This window comes from Chiloscyllium plagiosum, chromosome 2 (assembly GCF_004010195.1).
Source record: "Chiloscyllium plagiosum isolate BGI_BamShark_2017 chromosome 2, ASM401019v2, whole genome shotgun sequence".
In the NCBI taxonomy this organism is placed as follows: domain Eukaryota; kingdom Metazoa; phylum Chordata; class Chondrichthyes; order Orectolobiformes; family Hemiscylliidae; genus Chiloscyllium; species Chiloscyllium plagiosum.
The window spans coordinates 73054213-73072189 of NC_057711.1; the positions used below are offsets into that span (position 1 = coordinate 73054213).

The following is a 17977-nucleotide window of genomic DNA, read 5'->3' on the forward strand; positions in this document are numbered from 1 at the left end:
ATTTTCCACTTATAGATACTTTGCAGCTTCAAGGACTCAACACTGAATTCAACAATTTCAGAGCATGATCTTTATCCTCCATTTTGATTGCAATCAAAACCACCATTTCCTAACCCTTTGCAGTTCTGAAGCAGGTTAAATCAGACTCAAAATGTTAACTCTGTTTCTCTCTTCACTGATGCTGCCAGAAATGCTGAGGATCTCCAGCATTTGTAGTTTTATGTGCAATTTCATGTTTAGTTCACTTCATAAATATACTGCTCTGTTCAATTCATTGGTCTCACAAATATCATTCTGCATCAGAGATCGAGGGGAACTCAGAACAGCCATTCAAAACACTATCAAATTAGGAGATAAGAAGAAAACTAGTTCCAGTTCACCAATATACACAGTTAAGGATATCCTCTGACACTGGGAGAAGGTGCCTGGTGAGAATTTAGGCGATGATATTCCTGGCGATGGAGTATCAGGAGATTCGGTAGTTTCTACAGTCTACTTTGTCTCCTTTCTTGAAGCTGGTGGAGATGGCAGCATTCCTGAGGGATTTCTTATTCATCCCATATTTTCAGGAACAGTTGAAGAAGATGACAAGTAAACTCTGCTCCTCCAAGTTTGAAAATCTCTGCTGGAGTCCGGTCTACTCCTGTGGTTTTTCCATTCTTCATGTGACTTTTGGCGGCTTTAATTTCTGCCATACTAGTTGGGAGACAGTGAGGACTGCAGATGCGGGAGATCAGAGTCGAGTGTTATGGTGCTGGAAAACAAGGTGGGAGTCCTTAGTAGTAGTCCAAGCTCAGCCTTGATGGGGAGTTGGGGGGATATCCACAAACACATCCTCATCCATAATTGCATCACAGTTTAATAGTTCTTTCAGGTGTTCTCTCCATCAGAAGCTGGTGTCTTCTCTGGCTCTTAAAAGTTGCCATCCTTACTCTGCACCAGTTTCGGGCCAAGGGTGTTGGGTCCTTATAATGCCTTGATGGCATTGAAGAAATCCCAGCGTCATGTTAGTCAGCAAGGAGTTACAGATCCTTAAGCTTTCTCAGTGCACCAATGGTTCTTGATTTACCTCATTCTCCATTGTAACTGCACCTTTACTGCTTGATGAGTTCTCCTCTTTGCCTCGCTAGTGTTGTTGTTTTGCCAGGCTTGGAGGAAACTCCTGGAGGAACGGGCACATTTCTTCAAGACCAATTGGTTAAAAAGTATGAAAAAGGAATCAGAGAAAGGAATGCCAACAATTTATAATGTCAAGTATCACCTTCACTTCCACCCACTAAATGTGTGGTTGGAGAAGTGGTTCTAGGATTGGGCTTATCAGCCGCACCAGGACCAGTGACACGGAATTTCCTACATGGACACTCACACTCGTTAGCGAGTGATTATCAACAACGATATTACGCAGTGCAAAATGTGGATAAGCCCTAGGGTACTATGTCATCCCCTGAAGAAGCTACTTTAATAATTTTTGCCATCAAGAACTCAAAAGGAAAGAATTACATTTTTAAGACAAAATTTTTTAAAAATCTGTTCAACAAAGCAAGACCTCAAATTAATAATTTCAAAAACACCAGGTTTTATTTCCATCTTAGGTACTATTGTCAGGAAAGAAATACATGAGCTTTCGAATCAGCAGAAACAAAAAAAAAGTGATTCGTAGAATTTCACACACCTGAAAAATGAAAGAGTTTATAAAAGCCCATTTCTGATAAATCATAGGTATAGTTATTCCACATCATTCACATGATCTTATTCCTCTGCTGCAAAATAGCCTAATTTTCTTGTTCCTCGGTGGAACGCTTGAGTGCTGCAAAAGTGTCAGTGGCTCTCATTACTCAAACTTGATTCCTTGAGCTAGAGGAAGTTCCTTGCTATAGTTGATGGTGCTAAGGGGAGACAAAGAAAGGGTTACTTGTAATCAATGAAGCAATAATATCTGAGGTAAGGAATTTTTCAGAAAAATCTGCAGGACCCTCAAACTAACATAATGGGGCTATCATTGGTTAACTCTGGACATAGACAGGGGGAAAAAAAACATTAAAAAAAATTTTGAAGGAGCTTTGTTAATTTTGGATGAGGCTTTGAAGTTTACAGCATCTCCTAAAAATGGGGGGGGGGGGGTTCTTATATTTTGCTTTATTGTGACAGTAACTACAATAACACATACAAAAGCAAGGATATTTTGAGAATAGATTAAAATGGGAGATGTAAGATTAAGTCAGTAAAATGCACAAAGTGTTGGGAAGGCTCGAGTATTAATTAGCATCTTTGCTGATCTTGAAAGATTAAAAAAAACTAATTTTAATATGAAATTCTACACCTTAAAGTGAAATAGAAATAGGTTCTGTAGCTTAAAAACAATTGACTGAATGCACTTAAAAAAAATTCCACAGGACGTTAAGACAGGTTTCTTGTTCACTAACATCAAGCTTTTAACTACTACATACACTATCCTGGAACAAGTTATTTTGTACAGCGATGAAATCTCATCTTAAAATCCTGATCCCAGAAATTCCACCCAGCTCCTAGAAAATCCAAAGTTTCACAATTGTTTTACTGACACCTATAGGTCAAGTTTGCATCTCCACATTCAGAATAACAACTTGTGTTGATGTAGGGGCTTTAATGTAGAAAAACCACCCAAAGCACTTCACGTAAGCATCATGACAAATATGGACACAGGCAATCAGAGTCAGAGTCATAAACAGGAGAGGCCCACAGCCTGATGAAAATTCTGGGTTATAAAAGGTCTTAAAAGGAGAGAAAAATGGAAAAGTGAAGCATTTCATCAAGAGAAACATCAAGGGGAGGATATTATTGCTGGACTGTTAGTTCAGACATCCAGGGGACCTGAATTTGAATCTATCCATTGCAGTTGGTGGAATTTGAATTCAATAAAAATCTGGAATTAAGAGTCTAATAATGACCATCAATTTATTGGGGATTGCCCAGAAAAACTCATCTAGTTCATGGATGTCCTTTACGGAAGGAAACTACCACTCTTACCTGGTCTGGCCTAATGTGATTCCAGACCCACAGCAATGTGGCTGACTCTCAACTACCCTCTCAGCAATTAGGGGTGGGCAATAAATGCTGGCCCAGCTAGAGACACGCTTATCATGTAAATGAATAAGAAATAAAAATAAAGAATCAAATTTCAGAGAATGAAATCTTGGTGACTGCCAACAGTGAGGAATAAATGAAATTACACAGAAATCTAGGAAGAGAGATCAGTGGTAGGCATTTAATATTAAGCCTAGAGAACATCACAGAGTTAGGGAGGTGCAAGTGAGCAATTTAAACAAGATGAGAATCTTAAAATGCTGCTCTTTCCCAGGATAGGTCAACAAGTTCAGACATAACAGATTTGTACGGGGTGAGATTCAGACCATTGCATTTTTGGATAAGTTGAGAATGAGAAATTCTGAAGGTTAAAAAGAGCAGCAAGAATAGCATTGGAATAATGGGGATTGGAAGGTGTGGAAGCTACCAGCAGCAATAGTGGTCTTTGTAATGAAAATATATGGAGTGACGCTCAACTCAGGATTAATTAGAACAAGAAAGTTGGCAGGAGGAGATGAAGACAATGACATTTCGAATAATTAAATGGAGCAAATTGTGACTCAAAATCTGAATGTTGGAAAGGCAGTGCATAGTGACATGGGTTAAGAGTTAAAACTGAGTCTTAACAGCTTAAAATATGTCTTCCAAAGATAACACTAAGGGCAACATATGCATGAAGATGATGAGGACAAAGGATAAATCCCAAATATGTTCTAATAACATTGTGGGAAATGGACAGGACTAACGGATTGACTAATATGAGGGAAGAGTTGAAGTGTGTGGTGCTGAAAAAGCGCAGCCAGTCAGGCAGCATCCGATGAGCAGGCGAATCGACATTTCGGGCATAAACTCTTCATCTGGAATGAGGCTTGTGGCCTAAGGGGACTGAGAGATAAATGGAAGGGGGTGGGGCTGGGCGGAAGATAGCTGGGAATGCGATAGGTAGATGAAGGTGGGGGTGATAGTGATAGGTTAGAGAGGAGGGTGGAACAGATAGGTGGGAAGGAAGATGGGCAGGTAGGACAGGGCAAGAGCCGGGTGCCAAGTGGAAGGCTGGATCTAGGATTAGGCTGATAAGGAAACTGGTGAAATCCACATTTATCGCGTGCGGTTGGAGGGTCCCAAGGTGGAAGATCAAGTGTGCTTCCTCCAGGCAATGGGTGCTTAGTGTTGGACTGTGGAGGCGGCCCAGGACTTGCATGTTCTTGACGGAGTGGGAGAGGGGGTTAAAGCATTCAGCCATGGGACAGTGGGGTTGTTTCGTGCGTGTCTCCCAGCGATGTTTTTTGAAATGTTCTGCAATTAGGCATCCTGTCTCCCCAACATAGATGAGACCACATTGGGAGCAACAGACACAGTAGATGAGGTGTGTGGAAGTACAGGTAAATCTCGGTCAGATGTGGAAGGATCCTTTGGATGGAAGTAAGGGGGGAGGTGTGGGTGCAGTTTTTGTACTTCTTGTGGTGGCAGGGGAACGTGCTGGGATGGGAGGGTAGGCGTGGACCTTACAAGGGAGTTGCAGAGGGAATGGTTTCTCTGGAAGGCAGATATGGGTAGGGAGGGAAATATATCCCTGGTGGTGGGGTATGTTTATAGGTGGTGGAAATGGTGGTGGATGATGTGGTGCATCTGGAGGTTGGTGGGGTGGACAGTATGAACCAGGGAGTTCTATCCTTGTTGCAATTGGAGGGGTGGGATTCAAGGGTGGAGATGCGGGAAGCGGAGGAGACGTGCTGGAGAGCATTGTTGACCACGTGGGAGGGAAATTGCAGTCTTTGAAGGAGGTCATCTGGGACGCCAACTTGCAAAACATTTCAGAGAACACCTCGGGGACATATCCACTAAACAACCCCACACCCCCATGGACGAACACTAACTCCACCTCCCACTCCACCAAGGACATGCAAGTCCTGGGTCTCCTCCACCGCCAAACCCTAACCACCCGCCGCCTGGAGGAAGAATGCCTCATCTTCTGCCTTGGGACCCTCCAACCACACAGGATCAATGTGGATTTCACCAGTTTCCTCATTTCCCCTCCCCCACCTAATTCCAGATCCAGCCTTCCAACTTGGCACCGCCCTCTTGACCTGTCCTACCTACCCATCTTCCTTCTCACCAATCCGCTCCACCCTGCTCTCCGACCTATCACCTTCAGCCCCACCTTCATCTACCTATCTCATTTCCAGCTACATTCCCCCAGCCCCACCCCCCTTCCCATTTATCTCTCAGCCCCCTTAGGTCACAAGCCTCATTACTAGTGAAGGACTTATGCCCGAAACATCGATTCTCCTGCTCCTCGAATGCTGCCTGACTGATCTCCAGCATCTGCAGTCCTCACTTTCTCCTAATAAGGGAAACCAGATGGGTGTGATCTCATTAGGAAAGATTAAAAAGAGAATAGGTAATATACTCAGCCATGCCAAAGACTGTTAGATTAATTAGTAGATAAAGATTACAGTCTGTCAGATCGATTTGCAGTTGGTAGTGGGAGATGAGCCAACACCACCTCACAAGACAACACACTCATTCCAGGTATCAGTCAAGTAAATCTTCTCTCAACTGCCTCCAACAAAATGTACATCCTTTCGTAAATAAAGTGACTATTTCTGTATGCAGCATGGCAGGTATGGTCTCACCAGCGTCCTGTACAACCAAACATGACCAACCTACTTTCACATTCCCCTCATAGTAAACAAAACCAATCTATTAACATTCCTGATTACTTGCTAACTTGCATACTAACTTTCAAAATAGGAGTACAAGAACACCTAGATCCCTCTGCATTTCAGAGTTATTTAATTTTTTACCATTCAGGTAACATGGTTCTTTTGCATTCTTTCAGTCGATGTCTCTTGTCCAGTTCCCTCATGTCCTTTTCACAATTTACTCTTCTATCTTACATTAATAGCAACTTTAGCAACCATATTGCCAATCCCTTTCTCCAAGCTGTTGATATAAATTGAGGCCGCAGCAATGATTCCTGTGGCACACTGCTCGTTATATCTTGCCATCCACAAACAGATTTATTAATGCATCCTCTGCATATGTTGTTGGCAAGCCCAACTTCCATCTATGCCAGTATGTTACCCCTATACCATGAGCTCCTTTTTCCAAAATAGCCTTTCATATGGCACCTTATGAAATGTCTTTTGTGAGATTTAAGTACACCACATCAATCAGATCCCCTTTATACACAGGCATGCCACATCCTCAAAGAACTCCAATATTTTGGTTAAACATAACTTCTGTTTCACAAATCCATGTTGGCTCTGACTGACGACCTTAAATTGTACTAAATGCCCTGCTATAATGTCTTTAATAAGACATTCAAATATTTTTCTTATGACAGACGTTAGGGGAACTGCCTTAGATTCTGGCTCTCCATTTTTGAATAAAACATCTTCCAATTTAATCGAACCTTGCCAAAATCTAGGGAGTTTTCAAAAATTAGAACCAACAAATCAACTATCCAGCTACATTTTTAAAGACACTAGAATGAAGTCCATCAAGAAGATACAGAAGTGGAGAGATGTCATTAAATATCCTGCAATAGGAGAAAGTAACTAGGCCATAGCATAGGGCCAGCAGGCTGCGGCAAAAACGATAGTATGAAGCAAATGGAGAAGGCAATGCTGAGCAAGATGTGGCAGAAATACTCAATGTTTGGAGATTCAATATTCTGGGTCCTGGCTTGTGATACTATGTCCAAATCTTCCAATCTGGGTCATAATCCCTATTTCCAACGTAGATCAAACTAAAAGTTGCCCAGTTACCTTTGGAGAGGCTTTCCGGCTAAACCTCCAAGCCAGGAGCCACCTCCTCCAAAGCTGTACACACCTGTCCAGGAATCCATACAGGCAGTAGAGTGATCACAGAGTAATGAAGGGTCAATCACAGTTCTATAGTTCTGGAGTCTCATGTAGACCAGACCGGGTAATATTTGCTACTCTAAAGAATACTAGTGAACAAGATGGTTTTTGGACAATGTAAATGGTTACATGGTCATCATCATGCTAGCTTTTTATTCCAGTTGAATTCAAATTTCACCCGTCTGCCATGGTAAGATTCAAACCTATCTGTGCTGAATAGATTAGATGAGGAATAATTAGGAGAATGCAAAACTAGGGGCTGTGAATAAAGGCTAGTTACTAAGAACAAATCCAGTAGTGAAGTAAGAAGACATTATTGGACTGAGCGGTTAGAATGTGAAACTCACTACAACAAGTGGTGAATATAAATAGCTTAGATGCTTTTGAACAGATTAAGGCAAGAACATCATGGTGGAGACCTAACCAGTCAAGAAGGTAGAGCAGTGTCTGGCAGATATGCTGGTGAAATTCAGTGTTGATCTTAACTTAGGAATGTTTTTTTCTGTTATTTTTTAAGTGGCTTGTTTGGCCTATTGGTTTTGGTACAGGAATGGGTAGAGGAACGGCGAGTGATGCAGGAATGGGTAGAGGAACGGTCTATGCTAACTGCCAGAATGATTGACAATCTCCACACTGTAGTGGTTGTAACGAGGTCAGCCAGGTTGCCCTCACAGAATAAGAGTTCCCTGATTGGACCAGATTAACAGCCATAATCAGAGAGCCCTTGCCAACAGATTTAAGTCAGCAATTCTGTTCACTCTGACAACTGGCTCTGAGGGATCTGGATAAATATCAAGGACTCTCCATAAGTAAATAAAGGGTGACTTGGTGACGGGTTACTGGCCTCTAGTGGAGTTATTTCACGTATCCCACACATGGAAAAAATTGGCAAAGTGAGTAGAGAACCAATCTCCTTAGGATGATTTTCTCAGCTTTAGTACTTCCTACACAGATCCAATCCCTTGTGGATCAATTCTACCCGTGTGTAAGTAACAAAAATTCTTATTGCTGTGCTGTATTTAGCTTCACTTCGAGTTATCCATTAATGTCATCATTAATCTTTTAAAAAGCCACTGGCTCCTAAAACAGCAAATGCTTGTTGGGTTGAATGGCATGTTTGTGTGTTGTACTTTCCATGCAGATCTGTGTAACCCACAGGCAAACCCAACAGGTCAGGACAGGACTGCTAGGCTTCAGGCTTCAAATGGGTGGAGCAGCAGCATGGCAAGTATCTGGGGAGCAAGTGGGGAAAGGACAAACTACTGTTAAATAAATGGACTGCTGCCACCGTCTTTAACAATGACATGAGGAGGACAGGCAGAGTTCCTGTAAAATTTCCAGTTAAGCTAAAGTGTTCAAAACATTTCCTTTAAAATTATGCAGCAATGAAACTATCATTTGAAAATTTACATTTTGACACTTTGGATCTAAATCCTGCTCATTGAGTTTACAGCAACAAGATGAAGGAAAAGGATTGTCAAAAAATGTAAAATTTTTGAAGTTCTTAGTTGGTTTGTGAAGTTGTGGTTTAAAATCAAATGTATTTTTTCCCCAATGTCAGCATATTCAGTCTCCTTTCTGGTGTTTAATTGGCATTTTGCCAATTAGTTCATTAGGATTTGCTGCTTTACAAATCAAAAATTGGGCAAATACTTTGTATATATTCACTAAGCAAACAATGCATGAAATATCTCTGTCGACTTATCTCTGTATACATACAGCACTTGAACATGTGCCACATCCAAGTGTGACATCTGAAAATTCAACAATACATTTTACTTCAAAGCATGGCTTTAAAAAAAGGGAACGTAAAGAAACATTTACACCAAAGGGAATGTGACTTGGTATATCTACTGCCTTTTTCTGAAGTTCCTGTTTTAGAGAATAAAGCTCAGATTTCTAGTTTCAAGAATGTCAACCAATGTACAGATAAGCCTAAAATATGAAGTTTAAAGTTCTTCAGTGTGTTTTTTTTAAAATCTGTTTTGTTACCTGATGATATTCAAGTAATGAAGATGAACAACACATTTACATACCAGGTAGACCTCCTCATATAGTGTTTCCAAGCATCACTGCCAGACTCTCTACCACCACCAGTATGTTTTTCTCCACCTAAAAACATCAGAAAAAAAAACTATTTCAATTTCCTTAACTTTGTAAATCAAAAGCATATCTGTTTTTAGAAGCAGTAGTGCCTTGTATCATTATCTTTTGCAGGGATCAACGGTATCATTGAGTGACAAGGGGTGAGGGGTTTAATTGTAACCCACTTCTTGCCCTCAGATATACAAAAATGCGTTTGGATTCAGATGGCAAGCTAAAATGTTAAAATGCTGAAACAGAACTCACTGGAGGCAGCACAAGGGGAAGGCAAATAACTCTTCCTTAGGAGCAGGGAGCAAGGACTATGTCATTGAAACCTTTGCAAAGAGGCTTATTATTTCTGTTCTCAATTCACCTTGGTACGTTTTCACAGAGCTCCGGAAACAGTACAAGTAGAAGGGAAGGTGAAAGGCTGAATACATGAGGGAAGTGTATTTATAGCACAGCTTCTGTGCTCTGAGTAGCAGTGCTTTTTCATGGCCCCACTTGCAAACCTATACATAACCACCTATCTCTACAATCTATTGACACCCCTCACCCTTCCATTATCAACCCAAAACCAATATCCTCATCCAATCTCGCTGCAACCCACCCAGCCTTCATCCTCCACTGATCATCACCGCACATTCCAACCACATTTTGGCACCCCAACCCAATTCCTCAGAATATCAAACCTAATAATCAGAAATCATAACCAAGACTGTGACCTTGTCTGACGATTTTTGCCACCCAACAAAAACCTAAAACCCATGAGTCAATCAAGCTAGTTTCAGGGTAGGGATCCTGCTCAAAAAAGACAACACTGCTGCAGAGTTAAAGCTCCAGAGCATTAGTGGCCATAACTCCTCTCTCCTGCTCCAAACCCCTGCCCAGTAAATATCAGGGTCAAAAATTCCAAAGGAGCATCCTTAAAGAGGTGAGGATGCTGCAAATCACGGTACTGCTGATGGAGCAAATGAGAGGTTTGCAGGAGGTCCTGGCAAACATCAAGATTTATGCCAGGAATAAAGAACAAGAGTTTCAAAAATGTTTTGGAAGCCATTTCTCAAATGGTGGAAAGATTGTCACAGCTCTTAAACTTGAATAGCCATATTTAAAGTACTTTGACACTGCATCGTATTAATGAGGAAAACTTTCATTTCCTTTAATAGAAATCAGTACTGGGAGCATCTTAAACAAGTTTGGGAAACTAGATTCGGCAATAGATTCCAGCTTTATAGGGGACAGACAAGTGTTTTTGTGGCCGTAGATGTTTTTCAGGCTGGTGCATTGCCTTCTCGGTGCTACGTTAAGGATGTCACAATGCGACATCTTTTGAGGGAGGGAGAACAGCTTTTATTTTGCATATTAGAACTAATAATCTGGGTGGGAAGTAAAATGTGACCCTGCAGAAAGTTAGCAAGCAAGACCTCTTATGTAGTAATCTCCAGGTTACTGCCAGTCCCACATACAAGTATGAAGAGAAACAGAAGTTAATACAGAGTTGAACACTAGCTGCAAACATGGTACAGGAGGGAGGGCTTCAGATCCCTGAGGCACTGGCACTTGTTCTGGGAAAGAAGGCACCTGTATAAGATGGAGGCGCTGCACCCCAACAGAGCGGGGACAGAGTTCCTTGCAGGGTGTTTTGCAAATGCCACAGGAAGACTTTTAAACAATTCAGCAGGGGTGTGGGTTCCAAAAGAGAATATTATAGAGGAACAATAGGGTGCACAAAATACCTAGAGAAGGATAGCATCAAAGAATTGAATATTTTGTAGCACAGAGGGTATCAAAATTGCTTGAGGTTGGTTGAATACAGCAGAGGAGAAAGTGAGGTCTGCAGATAGCAATAAAGTTTCAACACTGAATACAGCAGAGGATCTATTCTGGGCATTCATTGTCCTTTACAACATGAACTATACAATTTATTAAGATTTACTGCAGCTGCATATATATCATCACTTAAGTGGAAATAAACTAAATGTGTACTTGATCTACAGGTTATTAATCATGCAACATATTTCAAATATATTTTAAGACTTCTTTGTGATACGACAAATATAATTTCAAAACTACTCTTACTTTAAATCCCTATGAAATCATGTGCCATTCAAAAAAGTCAGGTAAACTATACAAAATTATTACCGAAAGCTCCTCCAATTTCAGCTCCACTGGTTGGAATGTTAACATTTACAATTCCGCAGTCGGAACCTTTGGGTCTGAACAGAAATAAAAGTTTGTAATTTAGTAGGACTGAGTCTCAAGAAATAGATGATACACTGAATGTTACATCTGAACATTTTTTTTTTCAAATCCACTATTTTGCATCGTGCATTAGTAAAACCATTTCCAACTCTAACCTGCTGCATTTTGCATATGATAGAAAATATAATGTGATAAAGCAAAGATGAACAATTCGAAATCTGGAAGATTGCACATATACAATTACTCGTTGAGCATAATTTAAGAAAACGTTGATGAGCCGAATGTAAGTAAAATTTTAAAATAAAGTCAGATGACACCTGGCTTATTGTAGTTCCAATCATTTACATTTTTTTCCACAATTTAGAAGTCACTGTTCCAAAATAAAAATGAATGTTCGTGTTTAAAACCAAATTGCATAGTTAAAACCTGTACATGGGGTGAGGAGCGGAGGAGAGTGAGAACATTGCATTGGTTCTTGTGTGTCGAACCAATGGCAGCTTATTTTATTTTTTAAATTTTATTTTACAAAGAGCTGTATTAGTACAATACATCTGACTCCCACACATCCACTTTTTAAAACCATTGTCACAAGAAATGAATAAAAACTCTTACCCCATCCAACGGAACATTCTGCCTACATCCTTGGTGAAGATGCTACTGGAGAGCCCCTGTTTAACTTCATTGTTCCACGCAAATGCCTCTTCTTCAGACTGTAAAAACAATTCAGTGTTCAGAGACGTAAAGCAGTGTGCAAAAGCTCATAACACAGAAAACAACATATTGACACCAAACAGCTGTGTGTTACAAATCAATTCAGAATGGTGTGCAAGGCTTTTGTGTGAGCCATTGCACATTAACCAAAATGCTCCACAAGTTCTTGTGCAATTATAAAAACTCAAACAACTGTAATAGAATTCTTCAATTGCAAAGAGTCAGTACTTTACTTCAAAACAGAGCCATTCAAATCTAAATTGAGATTGTGCAAAAGGTTCATTTGTCCAGTGTTCCATCACATTCCATTTTAAACATAAACTAGCTTTACCTTAAATTTAAGAACATACAGAATGGGAGCAAATGTCTCAGTGTGAACAATTGATGCATCGTGGGGAAGTCCAGTCACAATAGTTGGTTCCACATAGTTCCCTGGACGATTAATCACCTGTCATAAGACGGCAGCAATCAATATTAATAAACTGTCATCATTTTCCTTTGGCCAATAAATATGTTTACACCAAGAAAACAAGGAGAATTCTAAACTTAAATAAAAGCGTAGATATTCTTCATTGACATCACATGAAGAAGTTTGTTAGTTCAAGTAGAGTCAACTGAATAACTGTGAAACAAGTCCTGACCAGAAGCAGCAGCTTAGTGAGAAGTGCCTACAAAAACTAAAGATAGCACTTTTCTAACTAACAGATAAATGCAGTAAATTTTCAATCCTCATCTTGTTCATTGTGTCACTGCAGCCTAAATCTGCAAAATCCTATAGAGCTGAATCCTTCTGATTCAGTATTCTCTTCGCCCCTATATCATCCTGCCATTGTGACAAAGGACTTACCTTTCCACCACAAGCCACAGTGCCTCCTTGCTGTTTGGCTTGTTCCACTGCATTCTTGTACATATCTACTGCCTGCTTAGTGTGGAGGGGACCATATAAAATAGTAGCTGAAAGAAAAAAAATTTTTTTTTTTAAATTACAGTAGTTGCACACACAGCAGTTGAAAATCTGAAATATGGCACCTCAAACAATTCTGTTCCAAACATCAAGAATCAATCTGAAAAATCAGCAGAAATCAAACTATGTTTGCTGCAGACAAGAAGCCTTTTTTTCTAGCAGGGCTCAAATTCATAACCAGTATTTTCAATATCTATGCAAAGGGAGAATTGTGAAAAAAAAGTTAGCAACAATTCTTATATTTAAAATTCAAAGGAAAAGTAGGTCTTTTGAAAAGAATATAGAGAAATCTCTGATAGTATTGCATATGGTCCCGTTTTAACCACTGCCCTCCTCTCTTGATGTATTAGTATCTCTTCAGGTTTCCATTATTCCTTTTAGTTTATTACACTGAATAGTAAATGGCTTTCAAGTTTATCTGGGTGGTTTACATCTGTGGTTCTGCTAGCTGATGTTGTGGTGCCATTACTTTCATTCTCAAGTATTCACATCTCAGCTGTCAACATGTCTCACTGCAGCCACGACTATTTGGGGGTTGCCCACTTCTGGGACCAGTTTGTACAGCATTGCTGTCACAGGTTGTCTTTACTGCCACAAACATTGCAATGGGTGAGATTATAAGTATCACCAAAAGAACTGGCCTGCTGAAATTCAAAATCCCTAGCTTCTGTCATTAGATTCTCCAAGTTGGTGCCAGGAGGTGGGAAAGAGAACAGGCAACAACTTGAAGTTGGTAGTTAGCCAAAAGAAGTGGGTATCTAGCCCAGACTATGAAGAGGACGACCAAGGAGGGAGAGAGATATGGCTAGTGAGGTACTGCAGACTGGAGTTGGGTGATGCACATGACCTCTTGTGGGAGAATCAAACAGCACAGGATTACCTATTAAAAAGCTAGTATTACAATTACACCTTCCATGTAATCTAATCTTAACTATAGCATTACTGCAGAGTCACAACCAGGAATCAGCATCATAGAACAAAACTGAAGATTTTTAAAAAAATATTCAAAAATCATCACTTTGATGACAGATAGCAAAAGGAAATGACATACCTCCTAACTACTAAATGTACAAAGTGGACAAGTTAAACATGCCCAGAAGCCTCGTCTGAGCTAGGCATCTTTTTTTTTGTTTTATTGAATGCTGCTACTGATGGTGCTGCTGGTTTCAGCATTAATGCTGGTTTTAAGTTTCTTGACACAATCAGCCCTATTCCATTCCATTTTAAATTTTAAATGGCCAACTAGACTTTGATTCCTGAACTGTATTTAAATTTCCTGAAGGCATTTCCTAAGAAGCCACATGAAAACCCAGTGTGGAAAACAGAGGTTCATGGTGTAGGGATAGCATATTGGCAAGATGGATTTGCTAGCTAACAGGAAGTGGAGAGTAGCCATTTTTTTCTTACCAGCAAAATGTAACAAATGAAATGCCACAGAGATCAGTGTGCAGCCTCCATGTTACACAATTTACATAACCAACTTGATGAAGGGACCAAAGGCTTGGTTACTAAATTTTCTGATGACACAAAGATAAGTTGGAAAATAAACGTAAAGAAGATATTAGGAGGCTACGTCAGTATATAAACACATTAAATGTGTGAGCAAAGATCTAGCAATGGAAGGATGATGTTGAGAAAATATAAAATCATCCATTTTGGCAGTAAGAACCAGAAAAGTAGATTAGTGAAATGGTGAGAGATTTCAGAGCTCAGAGATGCAGACAGACCTGGCTGTCCTAGTACATAAATAGATTAGTTGTGTAAGGTACAATAAGCAAGTAAGAAAGCTAAAACAGTATTATTGTTTACCATAAGGGGAACGGAGTACAAAAGTAGGGAGCTTATGCTTCAGTCATACACAGCACTGGTGAGACTGCATCTGGAATGCGGTGCACAATATTGGACATCATGTTTTTAAAAAGGATACAAATGCATTGGAAGCGATTCAGAGAAATTTACTAGACTAATGTGGAATGTGCATGTTTCCTTATGAAGAAGATTGGATATGTAAGCCTTATCTGGAAATGTGTTGCTGGAAAAGCGCAGCAGGTCAGGCAGCATCCAGGGAACAGGAGAATCGACGTTTCGGGCATAAGCCCTTCCTATGTAAGCCTTATGCAAGATGAGCATTTGAAATTGTCAGGTCCTGAGGGCTTTCGACAAAATAGAAACAAACAATCTTCACTCTTGTGAAAGAATGCAACATTAACCATCACTGTTAAAGAATAAGTGGCCATCCGTTTAAGACAACGATAAAGAAATTGTGTGTCTCAGAAAGCAGAGTATCTTTGGAACTGTCTTCTTCACAATGCCATGGATTCAGAGTCGTTGAGTCTTCTCAAGGCAGGGTAGATACACTTGATATATTTTGAAAGCAAGGAGAGTTGGGAGGTGGGGCTTTGGAAATATATCAGAACATACAGTAAACAGATCAGCATGATCTTATTGAATAGCAGAGTAGGCATAAAGGGCTCAACAGCCTAATCCTGCTCCTTATTTATATGTTTGCATATAATTTGTTTCTATATCCAGTTCTGAATTTCTTAATTATCCTCACAAGCACCAAACACTTAGTCAAACTATCTCAAGATTACCTGCTCAGTGATGTTCCTGAACAGTTCAAATGAGGTACAGTTCATTGCAATATATTAAATAATCCACATGATTTGATGACGATGATGCGGTCTCTTTGAAAAGGCTGTTTTGTCCTGGGTTTTTCCTGAAGAGAGATTGTAAAGGCAGGGATGCCACTGGCTAGTGACAACTGCTTAAGTAAATTAACTTAGGGAGCCTTTAAGTTTTTTCAAAAAAGCAATTGCAACAATGCAAGGGGAGTGGCCAGCTCTCACAGACCAGACTTTCTAGTTTTTCTTAGCTGTAGCAGTCAAAGTTGTTTAGGGGAGGTGCCAGAAGAGTGGGAAGCTTCAGTAAAATGATTCCTAGCTGCTACTTTCCCTGAAATATCTCTTGATTGTCAATTCCTCCTGGATTGGAAAACAGCATGTAAGAATTTATGTCTGAAATTACCTTTTTACCAAGGGGTATACTTATGGGATATTACTATATTGGAACAGTTAATTAGCAATAGGTAAAGGTACACAGTCCTTTATCCAAAATGCTCAGGACCCGCTTGTTTTCGGAATTCGGAATTTTTTGAATTTCGGAATAAGTGGCAGTTCAACGCTGAAATATAAAAAAAACTTACTTAACAGCAGACTCAGTTTGAGTAACAGGCCTTGGGACAGAATGGAGGCCTGCCAGTGCTGGGCCATGCCCACCCCCCCCCACCCACGTTACATCCGAGTGACATGCATCAAGTGGGTGGGGAGTTGGCTTAACTGTTTGCACACCAAACAACCTTGTTAATGAGATAAAAACTTCACGAAACAAAACCTTTAGATTTTGGAACTTTTCAGATTTCAGGATTTCGAATAAAGGGTTGTCTACCTGTACCGTATCTATTATTCGGTTAAATTTTCCAATAGTTAAGTTATTCCTCGTACTTTTGTTTGCATATTAAGCAAATGGTGTTTTGCTTATTGTCGAGTAGTCTGACCAGTCGCATCTCATCTGGAACACACAGGTCACCGATAAAATAAAAGTTAGGGTCGAGGCTGCTTTCTTAAAATATTTTTATGGGGTGTGGTCTGGTCCATAACAATTTATATTTGTTTTCAAATAATGGGTAAGTGGGTTTTCAAGAAAGGAGCAAAAACTTACAGTCTAATGGATCTCCAATTCGGACCTGTTTGTAAGCTTTGACCAGTCTTTCCACCACACCATCATGAATACTTTCATGTAAGAACTAAAAAAAGAATAGGCAATACTTAATATTTCTATTTCTCTTAAATTTCTGCAGGTTTATAGAATGATTTTTAAACAAATGATCTTTGTAAAACAAATGATTGGTCATTTTGCAAATATTTATTCAGAAAACATTGGACAGTCTCAGGTATAACTCACCAGTCGCCTAGTTGTTGTACACCTCTGCCCTGCAGTCCCCACCGCAGCAAAGAGAACAGATGGAATTACCATGTTTAAATCAGCATCATCGAACACTATAAGTGATAAGATAATACCAGTCAAATTCCATGAAGAGACACAGTCAGAAAACAAACTTGTGTTTGATGTGCAGCCACAGAGTTATTCACCTGATGTTTAGTCTCCAGCCAACACTACAGAAGACTACCAGCCTTTTGCTGGTCTGTGCAAAAATCTAATTAAATGTATTAAATTACAGCTTCTTATGGGAAATGACAATCTGATAGCATGGCTATTTATTATTCACTCAATGCCATTTTCATTTCAGCACTTCCAAAGGTATTACACTGATGTTATAGGGTAATCTTTTTTAAAATTAGGTACATGAAAAAAATTATTTTTTTAAACACTTGGTTACCTACTCAGATGTGATTTCATAATCATTAGTCAATCAATTTTCAGTGTTCCACAAATAGTTAGTATCACGGTTGAACTTCAATTGTTAATCAAGTAATAAAGTGGACCGCTCTTCAAAAACCAATTAACCCAGTCTCTTTAGTTTAACAATACAGGTTGCACATAAAGAGATTTAAGAGGATGGAAAAGTTAAATATCACTGATTCCACAACTGAGAAAGATTCCAAAGTCTTTAAGTGATCATTTATTCAAATTGTAACAGCTTTGTGCTATATCCAAAAGCTTTGTAAATGTGTATTCCTTTCATAGCATGGGAAAAAAAAAAATATTAAAAGGACTACTTTGGACATAATAAATAGCATGATGTATTCTCAACAGATAAAATGGAAAGCTATCATTTTAAAACAAGGAAGGTCTCATTTGTCTCATAGTTGAAATGGGAATTCAATTTTAGCTATCATAGAAAAAAGCAAAAATATAACGTTCAATCCCAGTAATGTCAATTCTGCAGTACTTTATTCTGACCAGGTGATGGCACCTGTACTCTTTTTAGCTGGAATTTGAATCCCCTTTAATCAATCATTTCAAGAAAGCAAAACTGGTCCTGAAATTCCACATAGGATTTTGCTAGTCTCCCACTATAACTTTAGCAGGTGAATTCTTCAAGGGACTTGAGTAATTT

General features: G+C 39.6%; 1 protein-coding gene across 1 annotated transcript in view; it reads right to left on the reverse strand.

The window, feature by feature from the left end:
* Positions 1-1556: 1556 nt before the first annotated feature.
* The window catches only part of aldh7a1 (aldehyde dehydrogenase 7 family, member A1), a 49937-nt gene continuing 33516 nt past the window's right edge, over positions 1557-17977 (reverse strand). Inside the window, exons 11-18 of the mRNA XM_043711952.1 lie at positions 16861-16955; positions 16618-16702; positions 12781-12887; positions 12265-12381; positions 11835-11932; positions 11163-11236; positions 8969-9044; positions 1557-1886 (exon numbers count right to left, since the gene is read on the reverse strand). Of these exons, the coding sequence (XP_043567887.1) occupies positions 1832-1886; positions 8969-9044; positions 11163-11236; positions 11835-11932; positions 12265-12381; positions 12781-12887; positions 16618-16702; positions 16861-16955 (707 nt within the window). The 3' untranslated portion in view covers positions 1557-1831. The remainder of the gene's footprint in view (positions 1887-8968; positions 9045-11162; positions 11237-11834; positions 11933-12264; positions 12382-12780; positions 12888-16617; positions 16703-16860; positions 16956-17977) is intronic.